The sequence below is a fragment of the Capricornis sumatraensis genome, chromosome 6 (genome assembly GCF_032405125.1).
Source record: "Capricornis sumatraensis isolate serow.1 chromosome 6, serow.2, whole genome shotgun sequence".
In the NCBI taxonomy this organism is placed as follows: Eukaryota; Metazoa; Chordata; class Mammalia; order Artiodactyla; family Bovidae; genus Capricornis; species Capricornis sumatraensis.
The window spans coordinates 31,991,073-32,004,712 of NC_091074.1; the positions used below are offsets into that span (position 1 = coordinate 31,991,073).

General features: G+C 39.4%; 1 protein-coding gene across 3 annotated transcripts in view; it reads right to left on the minus strand.

Annotated features, from left to right (window-relative positions):
- FOCAD (focadhesin) overlaps positions 1 to 13,640 on the minus strand; it is a 273,360-nt gene that overhangs the window by 235,632 nt on the left and 24,088 nt on the right. For 2 of the 3 annotated variants that reach the window (XM_068973926.1, XM_068973924.1), the window contains exon 4: positions 6,897 to 7,001. The exons of the other annotated variant lie outside the window; for it this stretch is intronic. In XM_068973926.1, the coding sequence (XP_068830027.1) occupies positions 6,897 to 7,001 (105 nt within the window). The remainder of the gene's footprint in view (positions 1 to 6,896; positions 7,002 to 13,640) is intronic. 3 annotated transcript variants of the gene reach the window in all.

The window sequence follows — 13,640 nt, forward strand, 5'->3', positions numbered from 1 at the left end:
TCATTAGTCAGAATATTTAATATAAAATGTTATTAATATTGAAGGATCTGGAGGTCTGGCGACAACAAAGCACTGTGCCTCACTGCAACAACTGGCCAGCAGTTCTCAATCCAACTACCACACTAGTAACAATCCAGGAAGCTTTGAAAATTACCAGCGCTTGAGGCTGACCCCTACTCATTCTCGGGAGAGCCCAGGCACTACAGTTACAAGTTCCTCAGAGAACTCTAACAGTGCAACTAGAACTGATACTCCTGGGCCTAGAGTAAAACTTGCATATTCTCTTTGTTTAATCACAGTAGCCAATTGTGCTCTATTGCTCTTCCAATTTATCCCCATTCTAAAAGGCCCTGGGAATCGAAACTCCATTTAAATATCCTCCTTTAATCTTGTTTAAGTCACAAAACTATAGAAGGGTTCAGTTAAGCAAAATGAACCTTACTCGCTGTACACACTCTAATCTGATGTATCTCAAAGCATGGTGGGTAAATAGATCATCTGTGTAGCCAAATTTCTTCTTAAAGTGTATGCTCCAGACATATACATGAAAAACGATGAACTCCTTCCACACTAAAACACTGAAAACCATCGCCGGTTTGTAGAATGGTGCTGAGGATTCAAGGGATTAGAGCTGACAGACAGAGTGCCTGAAGAACTATGGATGGAGAACTATACATTGTATAGGAGGTGGTGATCAAAACCAACCCCAAGAAAAAGAAATACAAAAAGGCAAAATGGCTGTCTGAGGAGGCCTTAAAAATAGCTGAGAAAAGAGGAGAAGCAAAAGGCAAAGGAGAAAAGGAAAGATATACTCATTTGAATGCAGAGTTCCAAAGAATAGCAAGGAGAGATCAGAAAGCCTTCCTCAGTGATCAGTGCAAAGAAATAGAGGAAAACAATAGAATGGGAAAGACTAGCGATCTCTTCAAGAAAATTAGAGACACCAAGGAACATTTCATGCAAAGATGGGTTCAATAAAGAACAGAAACAGTATGGCCCTAACAGAAGCAGAAGATATTAAGAAGAGGGGGCAAGAATACACAGAACTATACAAAAAAGGTCTTCATGATGCAGATAACCACAATGGTGTGATCACTCACCTAGAGCCAGACATTCTGAAATGTGAAGTCACGTGGGCCTTAGGAAGCACCACTACAAAAAAAGCTAATGGAGGTGATGCAATTCCAGCTGTGCTATTCCAAATCCTAAAAGATGATGCTGTGAACGTGCGGCACTCAATATAACAGCAAATTTGGAAAACTCGGCAGTGGCCACAGGACTGGAAAAGGTCAGTTTTAATTCCAATCCCAAAGAAAGGCAATGTCAAAGAATGTTCAAATTACTGTACAATTGCATTCATCTCACACGCTAGCAAGGTAATGCTCAAAAGTTTCCAAGTGAGGCTTCAACAGTACGTGAACAGAGAACTTCCAGATGTTCAAGCTGGATATAGAAAAGGCAGAGGAACCAGAGACCAAATTGACAACATCTGTTGAATCATAGAAAAAGCAAGAGAGTTCCAGAGAAATATCTACTTCTGCTTCATTGACTACGCTAAAGCCTTTGACTGTGTGTTTCACAACAAACTGTGGAAAATTCTTCAAGAGATGGGACTACCAGACCTCACCTTCCTCTTGAGAAATCTGTATGCAGGTGAGGAAGCAATAGTTAGAACCGGACATAGAACAACAGACCAGTTCCAAACTGGGAAAAAAGTATCTTTAAGGCTATATATTGTCACTCTGCTTATTTAACTTATATGCAGAGTATATCATGTGAAATAGCATGATGGATAAAGCACAAGCTGGAATCAAGACTGCCGGGGAAAATATCAATAACCTCAGATACACAGATGACACCACCCTTATGGCAGAAAGTGAAGAACTAAAGAGCCATGGCAAATAGATTGGGGAAACAATGGAAACAGTGACAGACTTTATTTTGGGGGGCTCTAAAATCAGGCTATAGTTTTTCCAGTGGTCATGTATGGATGGGAGAGTTGGACTGTGAAGAAAGTTGAGCACTGAAGAATTGATGCTTTTGAACTGTGGTGTTGGAGAAGACTCTTGAGAGTCCCTTGGAGACTTGGACGTGGAGAGTCCCAAGGAGATCCAACCAGTCCATCCTAAAGGAGATCAGTCCTGGGTGTTCATTGGAAGGACCGATGCTGAAGCTGGAACTCCAGTACTTTGGCCACCTCATGCGAAGAGTTGACTCATTAGAAAAGACCCTGATGCTGGGAGGGATTGGGGGCAGGAGAAGGGGATGACAGAGGATGAGATGGCTGGATGGCATCACCGACTCGATGGACATGAGTTTGGGTAAACTCTGGGAGTTGGTGATGGACAGGGAGGCCTGGCGTGCTATGATTCATGGGGTCACAGAGAGTCGGACACAACTGAGCAACTGAACTGAACTGAAAATCACTTCAGCCATGAAATTAAAAGATGCTTACTCCTTGGAAGAAAAGCTATGACAAACCTAGACAGCATTAAAAAGCAGAGACATTGCCAACAAAGCTATGTTTTTTACAGTAGTTATGTATGGATGTGACAGCTGGACTATAAAGAAAGCTGAGTGCTGAAGAATTGATGCTTTTGAACTGTGGTGTTGGGAAAGACAGGGAAGCCTGGAGTGCTGCAGTCCAGGGGGTCGCAAAGAGCTGGACGTGACTGAGTTACTGAACTGAACTGGCCCAGGAGAAATACCAAACACCCAAAGGTTTGTGCTTCATTACTTCTGCACCCAAATGTTTATCACAGCATTATTTACAATATCCAAGATATGGGAACACCCTAAGTCTCACTGATGGATGTATGGACAAAGAAGATGTGGTATATATGTGTAATGGAATACTACTGAGCCATAAAAGAGATGAAATCCGGCCACTTACAACACATGGATGGACACTGAGGGTAATATGCTAAGTGAAGTAAGTCTGACAGGGAAAAACAAATACCATATGATTTCACTCACATTTGGAATATTAAAAATAAACAAACAAACCAAGCAAAAACAAACACATAGATACAGAGAACAGGTTAAGTGATTACCAGAGGGGAAGAGGAGTTGGGGGAGGGCAATATGGGTAAATGAGGTCAACTTTATGGTAACAAGATGGAAACTAAACATTTGGTGGTAAGCATGCTGTAGCGTATATGGAGGTCAAAATATAAGGTGGTACACATGAAACAGTAATACAAACTAATATTTGCTCAATTTTTTTTTAAGTTTTAATAAAAAATAAGATGACCAATATTCTGTTTTACTATACTGCAAGTTAATCAGCTATTAGGACAAAAAGAAAATCCAACAGTACACTAGCAAAGTCCTTAATACCATAAAATTATAGTTGAGTTTCCTGCCTAGAAAGCTTATAATTACTTGTCATACTACTTCCATTTTAGATCAAACCTACAACATAACCAACGAAAACCTTCCAGTGGAGTTCTAAGCTCCTCATACCCTTTTTATGTTTTCACGCACAGCTCATCAGTTTCCTCTCTAAGGCTGGATGATATTGCTCACCAACATGTGGCATACAAGATTCTAAAACAGCATGACAATGTTATGATTGACTCAGGTAATCATAGCTCTCCTGAGGGAAATCTGCTCTTCAGGCTCACCTCTCCTGTGTTTCTGCCATCCACAATCCCCCGTGGAGGAACCTCAGGCTCTTACACACTCAATTACACTCTACTGATTTATAGTGCCAAACAGCCATTCACATGAGGGCCCTCCATAAACATTACTGGATTATGCCAACTCAAGTGATTGATTCTGAACCTCTTAATGTGCCACCACTCTACACACAATCCTTATATATCCAGTATGATTTCAGTTCTTCAAACGAGGCTCCTGATCCACACCTTGCATCTACAGTCTTCTAAGAACAAGCCTACGGCTAAAAGAGCCAACTACTGGAGAAAATAAACTATAAATAGAAAGCAGGTGAAACATTACAGGTAACAAAGTTTAGCACTCACTCACAGGGAGCACAATCAGTGTGAAAATCTAATTATTCTGAATGACTAAAAATGTCCTTAAATCATCATCAAAAAAACTAAGGTGGCTATGATCCACCTGGAAAATCTCACCGGAATGCAAGCTCTGATTGAGGTAGTCTGAGATGGGGTCTGAGATTCCACATTCCTAACAAGCTCCCAGGAACTGCTAATGCTGCTCAAAGCTCTGCTACTTAAAGTATGGTAGGGAAACAGCAGTATCAGCATCACCTGGGAGCTTGTTAGATTAGAATACTGAGCCCATGTTAGGTCTAAGGAAAGAGAATCTGCCATTCAACAAGGTCTCAGGTGATGAAAATGCATGGTAGAGAGCTGCTAACACACCATCTTATACTCACTGTTGATCAGAATCACCTGGGACTTTTCTGAATCTGATTCAGTTGGTCTAGGGTATTTCATTGTTCCTATGTTCATCTGTTTTTAGGCATACCCAGACTTAGTGACTGACCTGCAACAGCCAAAGGTGGTTCTCTTGAATAGCCATTGTTGAGAACCAATGAAATTAAAAATACTTAATTGGGTAGCTCTAGGTTGATAGAGCTATGGTTACTGGGTGAGGAATCTGAGGAAATGATGACAATGTCCTAAAATTGATTATGGCAATGATTGTATGACTACATGAAAAGACTAAAAATCATTGAATTGTATACTTTAAACAGGTCAGTTGGACAGTACAGTATGTGAATTATATTTCAATAAAATTGTTAAATAAAATTTTAAAACTCTAGTAGCTTTCCTATTTTAAAATAAGTAAACAACTCCTCCTGAATAACAATGAAGTGGAATTATTTCCTATCCTGGAACTCTGTCCCAACAGTGTGAACCTCTTTCAAAAAAAGAGAACACAAATGCTTGTATGACCCATCTAGAAACATTAACTCCTGCTCATTTACTCCTTAGGTTCAATCCTGGTTAAGGTAATGTATATTTTTAAAAGAAAAGCATATATATCAATTTGGAAAAGTTAACCCTTCACACCCAGTTTCCAGAGTAGTTTCAAACAAATAATTTCCCTTTTGCTTCGCCAACTTAAAATTAATGAGTTAACTAATAAGCTAACAATGAATTAACTAATTCATTGTACTACATTCTTCCAACTGTTCTATATTTTTGAAAACATTCAAAAAACATGTTAAGGGGACTTCCCTGGTGGTTCGGTAGTTAAGAGTCTGCTCTGCAATGCACGGAACACGGGTTCAGTCCCTCATTGAGGAACCAAGATCCCACATGCTGTGGGGTAACTAAGCCCATGTCACAACTAGAGAGTCCAGTGATGCGACTACGGAGCCCCAGCACCACAAATACAGAGTCCAAGCGCCACAGTGAAATATCCCGCATGATGCAAGGAAGATCCCACGTGCCACAATTAAGATCCAATGCAGACAAGCAAATAATTTAAAAAACAAATGTTAACAAAAAGTATATGAAATGCAAGTCTGACCTGGTTTTTAAAAAGCGACTTAAGCTGTGTATAACGGACTTTTGGACTCAGAGGGAGAGGGAGAGGGTAGGATGATTTGGGAGAATGGCATTCTATCATGTATACTATCATGTAAGAATTGAATCGCCAGTCTATGTCTGACGCAGGATACAGCATGCTTGGGGCTGGTGCATGGGGATGACCCACAGAGATGTTATGGGGAGGGAGGTGGGAGGGGGGTTCATGTTTGGGAACACATGTAAGAATTAAAGATTTTAAAATTAAAAAAAAATAAAATAAAAAAATTTTAAAAAAAAGAAAACTAAAAAAAATAAAAAGCGACTTAAGAAACTTGATAATATGCTCATAAAAATAGAGATGGTAAGTAGCACTAAACTAACAGGAAAGATCACTGTAACATATGAGACACTGTTTACTTGCTATCAAAAGGAAAGTACTACACATGTATGTAAGTAACAGGCACTGTATACTAGGAGAGGCACTCATGGCTTCTGATAGCAGTGGTGTCAAATGCTTGAAACTGCAGGTTTTATTTGCTCAAGCCAATGACAATTCCCAAGTATGGTCTACTTTCCCGATTGGATCACCACAGCCTATGTAAGTCATTTTCCCCCAGAACCAGTGCCCTTGTTTAGGGTGCCATGCGTTCATTCTTTATAAAAGGTATATTCTAGAAAGTACTCTATAAAAGGTATATGTGTCACTGAACAGATTTTCTAGGACAATATACACTGATTATGGGACATCTTCTGGCATCCTCTACTAAGTGGGAGCCCCTCTCTTATGAAATGACTTTCTAGGACCTTCAGAGCAATGGTTAAGGTCACCTTCACAAGTAAGTATGCCTTCCCTTGCCCAAACTCTCCCATAAAATTCAATGCATTTCACTGGAACTATTGCTGTGTGTATATATACCATGTTACATTCTATGGTCTCCTGCATTGCATGCAGATTCTTTACCCTCTGAGCCACCAGAGAAGCCCTATATAGACAGCAACAAAAAGGCAGATCAATGCTGTTAATTACTGACCCTGCCTTGGGGAATAACCCTTAGCTAGTCCCGTTACTTTTTATAGTGAGCAAGTTTGCCTTCCTGCTTTTAATACATTTGTTCAATGAACTCTTCAGTTTTCACAGTATTGGGAAAATGATTCTATATCCCAGATCAAAATGAATGGCTTGAATTTCGGACAAAAGATTCCAATTCCAAGGGAGCAACCTGAAAGCCACAGTGATGATACTCAACATACGGTAGTCAATTCTATCTCAATCCTGAGTGTTGGAAATACTAACTTCCTGAGAGGTTAAGACTCACAGTCTCTGTGAACTTAAATATAACTAATTCTTAATGAATTAGCATGTCTTAATTCATAACTTATTTAACAATTCGCTAAAAAAAAAAGTTTCAAAAGAAAGGAGAAAAGGCTTACCTAATATTATATATATCCTGAATATTCTTCTCCCCACTGTGTCCTTCCTTAACAGCTTGCATTTGTAATAGTTTCATAATGGCTTTTATCAAGCCATGTGTATTCCTGTAAAGAAATATAATAGTATGTCAAGTGTTATAAAGTGAACAGTCTACTCAGGTACTTAATCCTACCACTTCTGAATAGTTGAATACTTGCCACCCACACTGAACAGTAGCCATCCACATACACCTAGCTTATTCCATAGCATAGCCAAGAGGCCTGCCAGGTCCCATTCGACACAATGAAACGAGAAGTGAAGCCAAAGAATCAAACTACCAACCTATCTATCACTTGACTACATATACTTGGGGGAAAATCAATCAGGGAAAAGTATACATTAGCCCATATAATTGCAGGCAGTAACCACATCAATTACCCACCCTGAATAATCAAGTCCTTCATTTATAAATATTAGCAGACCATGAAAAATAATGAGAAGAAGAAATGGAATGGCCACTAAAAAAAAAAAAAAAGTCGGCCAGGGGACCAATCAGAGCAAATAACCCCCATTAAAACAAAGTTAATGGGAACAGGGAATAGAAATTTAAGTTTTCTCCTTATTCTCTGTAAGAAGCAGCAGGATAATAAATCAGAAAAAATGGCCTACTTTAAAAAGTTTTTTCCTGTTACTAATGTTTTCTAACTATTAAATAGGATTTTATTTCAGCTTTCGTGAGGTAAAACTAACAATAACAACTGTAATGTAATATGTACAAAATGATTTACGCGTGCATTTTAAAATGGTTGCCATAATCAAGTTAATTAACACATATACCACCTCACATAGTTACTTTTTAGTTTTCATTTTTTTGGATAAAATGCTAGATACTCTTAGCAAATTTCAAGTACACAATACAACACTGTTGACTTTAGTTACTATGCTACACATTAGATCCTCAGAACTTAATCACAACTAGAAGCTTGTATCTTTCGACCAGCATCTCCCCATTTCTCCTACCCGCCCCAGGCAACCACCATTCTACTCTCTGCTTCTATCTGTTCAGTTTCTTTTTTTAGATTCCACATATAAGTGGTACCATATGGTATTTATCTTCCTCTGTCTGGGTTATTTCACTTAGCACAATGCCCTCCAGGTTCATCCACGTTGTCACAAATTACCCTGATCTCTTTAAAGTAAGATTCTCCCTGGGAATGAGAAAGAAATCTTAGAAATAAAGATTATTTGCTAAATGAAAAAAAAAAAAATTTTAGAAATTATAGCTGTTAATAATTATGGAGCATCTATTGTAAGCTAAGTACTCTCTTAAGTGCTTAACATGTATTATGTCATTACTGTCTAGAAATCACTGTTAACTTTACCATAAGGCTAGGACAAGACCTGGACTTAATTAATAAAAGTCATTTAGGGCAATTATGTGAGATGTTATTTAGTGTACTCTTTTATGGCACTTAAAGTTTTACAACTAGTAAATGGTTTGGCCATGCAGTCCAATACAGCAGCCAATGGACACACATGGCTACTGAGCATTTGTAACATGGCTAATCCACACTGGGATGTGCTCTAGTGTAAAATACATGCTGTATTTTAAAGGCTTAGGGGCTTCACTGGTGGTCCACTGGTTAAAACCCCCCTGCCAGTGTGGGAGTCTTGAGTCTGATCCCTGGTCCAGGAAGGTCCCATATGCCACAGAGCAACTAACCCACGTGCCACAATAAGAGAAGCCATTGCGGTGGGAAGCCCAAGCCCAGCAAGAAAAGCAGCCCTCGCTCATGGCAACTAGAGAAACCCCACACATCAAGGGAGACCCAGCAAAGGTAAAAATAAATAAGCAAGAGGAATAAAATATACTTTAAAAAAAAAAGACTGAGAACACAAAAATACTGCAAAATATCATATGTAGTTTTTTATATTGATTACATCTTGATTACATACATATTTTTGATATATGAGGTTACACAAAATAGCTTATTAAAGTTAATACCACTGGTTTCTTTTTACTTTTTAATGTGGCTACTAGAAAATTTTGAATTATGTATGTGGTTCACACTTGTGGCTCAGAATATATTTCTATTTCACGGTACTGCTAAAGACACTCATGGTTTGTTTCCTAAGTAGATTCTTTGGTGAGCAGTGAGGTTTTTCTTGCAGCTGAAGCATTTCCCACAATCTACACAACAGTATGTTTTCTTTCCCACGTGGCTCCTCTTATGACCATGCAGTGTACATTCATGAATGCGTGTTTTGTGACAGGCAGCATACAAACATAGTTTCTCTCCTATGTGGATCCTCTGGTGAAGAGCGACATCTCAACACTGCATAAGCCTGTTCCCTAAGATTCTCTTTCCTATGTGTTCTTTGCTGTACCTCAAACCGAGGTTCAGCTTTTCTCACATACGCTATATTGGTGTTGCGTCAATTCCACTTTGCTTTCACTAAAAATACGGCCCACTGTGACTCAGTGAAAATTAAAAAGCAAATTTTTAAAAAACTAGTGGGAAGTACAGTTGTCTTAGAAAGGTCTGATGGCATGGCATCCCCTTGGGAACAGAGGTTCTGTCTTAATTTCTTCCCTCATGACTGCTCAGATTCTTCCAGGAGCCTTCTCTGTTGACACTCTTGAGTTTCTAGAGTCCTCTTACTCTATAGCTTAGGAAGAAGATATCTTAACATCCAAACATTCAGAATAAATTCCTTCTTTACAATTCCTCACACCATTCACTTTTACAGAATTAGACCCATCCTGCAGCTAAGGACCGTGGACTTTAAGAAAAGGTATTTTCCAGTCTATGCTCCAGCTCTTCACAACTCTGCTTACTTTCCTTCACCAAGATCTAGAGATCCTTCAGCATGGAGATCGCAACTGACTCTACCACTGGTTTATCAAGAACCTATTCTGGGTGTGAAGGTCTGACAGTCACACAGAAGCTTCTTGGAGCTTCAGTTCAGTTCAGTCACTCAGTCATGTCCAACTCTTTGTGACCCCATGAATCGCAGCACGCCAGGCCTCCCTGTCCATCACCAACTCCTGGAGTTCACTCAGACTCACGTCCATCGAGTCAGTGATGCCATCCAGCCATCTCATCCTCTGTCGTCCCCTTCTCCTCCTGCCCCAAATCCCTCCCAGCATCAGAGTCTTTTCCAATGACTCAACTCTTTGCATGAGGTGGCCAAAGTACTGGAGTTTCAGCGTTTGCATCATTCCTTCCAAAGAAATCCCAGGGCTGATCTCCTTCAGAATGGGCTGGTTGGATCTCCTTGCAGTCCAAGGGACTCTCAAGAGTCTTCTCCAACACCACAGTTCAAAAGCATCAATTCTTCAGCACTTAGCTTTCTTCACAGTCCAACTCTCACATCAATACATGACCACAGGAAAAACCATAGCCTTGACTAGACGGACCTTAGTCAGCAAAGTAATGTCTCTGCTTTTGAATATACTATCTAGGTTGGTCATAACTTTTCTTCCAAGGAGTAAGCATCTTTTAATTTCATGGCTGCAGTCACCATCTGCAGTGATTTTGGAGCCCAAAAGAATAAAGTCTGACACTGTTTCCACTGTTTCCCCATCTATTTCCCATGAAGTGATGGGACCAGATGCCATGATCTTCGTTTTCTGAATGTTGAGCTTTAAGCCAAGTTTTTCACTCTCCTCTTTCACTTTCATCATGAGGCTTTTTAGTTCCTCTTCACTTTCTGCCATAAGGGTGGTGTCATCTGCATATCTGAGGTTATTGATATCCCTCCCGGCAATCTTGATTCCAGCCTGTGTTTCTTCCAGTCCAATGCTTCACATGATGTACTCGGCATAGAAGTTAAATAAGCAGGGTGACAATATACAGCCTTGATGCACTCCTTTTCCTATTTGGAACCAGTCTGTTGTTCCATGTCCAGTTCTAACTATTGCTTCTTGACCTGTACACAGATTTCTCAAGAGGCAGGTCAGGTGGTCTGGTAGTCCCATCTGTCTCAGAATTTTCCACAGTTTATTGTGATCCACACAGTCAAAGGCTTTGGCATAGTCAATAAAGCAGAAATGGATGTTTTTCTGGAACTCTCTTGCTTTTTCCATGATCCAGCGGATGTTGGCAATTTGATCTCTGGTTCCTCTGCCTTTTCTAAAACCAGCTTGAACATCAGGGAGTTCACGGTTCACATATTGTTGAAGCCTGGCTTGGAGAATTTTGAGCATTACTTTACTAGCGTGTGAGATGGGTGCAATTGTGCGGTAGTTTGAGCATTCTTTGGCATTGCCTTTCTTTGGGATTGGAATGAAAACTGACCTTTTCCAGTCCTGTGGCCACTGCTGAGTTTTCCAAATTTGCTAGCATATTGAGTGCAGCACTTTCACAGAATCATCTTTCAGGATTTGAAATAGCTCCACTGGAATTCCATCACCTCCACTAGCTTTGTTCGTAGTGATGCTTTCTAAGGCCCACTTGACTTCACATTCCAGGATGTCTGGCTCTAGATGAGTGATCACACCATCGTGATCTTGGAGCTTCAGGGGGATTCAATTCCTCCAAATATGCAAATTGGCTAAAGCTAACTCCTCAGGCCTCAGTGCTACAATCTTGCTTTTTGAAAGTTAGTCTTTCAAAAACCCTACAACCCTGACCTAAGCCAATGCCTAGATTTTCGACAAGACTATGAAATCTCTGGTCTATATGTATGTTTAGCAGACAAATTCTAATCATCACTGAGTCAGTGAGCAGTTCCAGATTCCTCTGTCTGACTGAGACCTGTCACTGGAGGTCTACTGTGGTTTTTGCCTTGGTGAGAGCAGCACTATGTGTTCAGCAGTTTCCTTGTCTTCTCATCTTCAGTGTTTATGCAACTGATGATCAGCTTTAAAGCTGATTTCAGCTAAAAATAACCCCATTTATATATGGATGAAATGGAGATGGAAAAAGCCTAGACCTCACCTAGAAACCTCATAAGACCACTCCCTGGGCCTAACGATGAGTTTAAAGGGTATTCATATTAAATGATCAGTACTGATTGAACTTCTGGCTGAATTTCTTCCATGAAATGTAAATTCATTAAATAATCCCTTTTTGTATGTAAAACTAAATTGGTTTTCCTTATCTAATGATTTATCTGTCATATGAATAGTTTAAGAGAAGATAGATAACAGACACAATTTTTAAACAACTGGGGTCACTCACTCCTTTGTGAAAGCAGTACACACATACATTCTATGTATATTTAATTCAAGGCATTTCCAAGAACCACTGTGGCCTGTAGATTTTCAGCTTTTTTAAATCTTTGTGTTATACCTTGCTTTTATTTGTGGGCTGAGACTTTACTATGTGGATAACTGAGTCCGTACTATATTTTAAGCAAGAGTGTAACATGAATAGTTTTTGAATATTGAAAGATGATGGCATCAACAAATCATGTGTAGCTCCATTCAAGTAGTAACATAGTTGCCTTAAATTCAGTTGAATAATTTCTTAAATTTTTAAATATTTCAAGTGGGCTGAGAGGGATGGATGGTTTCAGATTTTCATTTAAATCCCTGCGTTAATTCTAATTAACTGGGAAATGTTAGGCAAGTCACTTAATGCCTATGAGCAAGACACTTAATGCCAACATCCTCATCTGAGCAACTTAGAATCATAATAATAAACTCAATCTTGTGTTGTTTTAAAGAATAAATTAGTGTGTCAATAAAGTATCTGGTTATTTTTTTTGATAAATTAAAAAATCTAATACTTATACCGTTAAGATTGCAATGTTTCTCCCTTTGTAAGGTTATGCAAACAAAAGTGTCAGAGTTCATGAATGCAAAAACCTAGAACATTCCTAAAACTAACTACAGTTAAGTCATAAATGCCTAAATCCTAGTATTTTCCATCTTTCTTCACAAAAACCTCTTTCTCTTGTTTTTGAGCCATTGTTACTCTGCATCTGAGATTTGTTGTTACAAAATTCAGTTCAGTTCAGTAACTCAGTTGTGTCTGACTCTTTGCAACCACATGAACCACGGCACGCCAGGCATCCCTGTCCATCACCAACTCCTGGAGTTCACACAAACTCATGTCCATTGAGTCGGTGATGCCATCCTATAGGAGACAGAAAGAATAAAAGAAAAGCAGGCCTCAGCGAGGGCTGCAAAAGAAATTTATAATTATTGATAAACTGGATGCTATAAGGCATGAGACTCTTGGAACAAGTCCAGAGGAAACAGTTAGTTCATAATCTTAAACACAAGATATGATCCTGGGGTCAGAAAACTGACCCCAGACTGTTTCTCAACTGGCATCTCAGAGTCACATGTTTTACGTATCTGGTGGAAAATCTATAGATAAGAATATTAGTCATAATTACTGATTTGTTATTGATTACTGTTTCCTAATTACTTAATGGTTAATGATCATTTTGTTCTTTGGCCTCGAAGGCCACAGAGTTATAGTTTAATTCCCTACATATTCTTTCATTCACGGATGAAAGTATTATAAAGCTGGCTTGGATTCAGTTTCAGCACCTTCACCTTGGAGCAGTGTTGGTCCCCTGATCCTCATTTTTTTCTGAATTCTTGTGTCTCCTTTCTCATTCTCTCGCCGTATCATGCTTTCAGAAACCCTGCTCGTCGAGCTGGTCTTGACACCATCCAACCATCTCATCCTTTGTCGTCCCCTTCTCCTCCTGCCCTCAACTTTCCCGGCATTAGGGTTTTTTCAAATCAGTCAGCTCTTCGCATGAGGTGGCCAAAGTATTGGAGTTTCAGCTTCAACATCAGT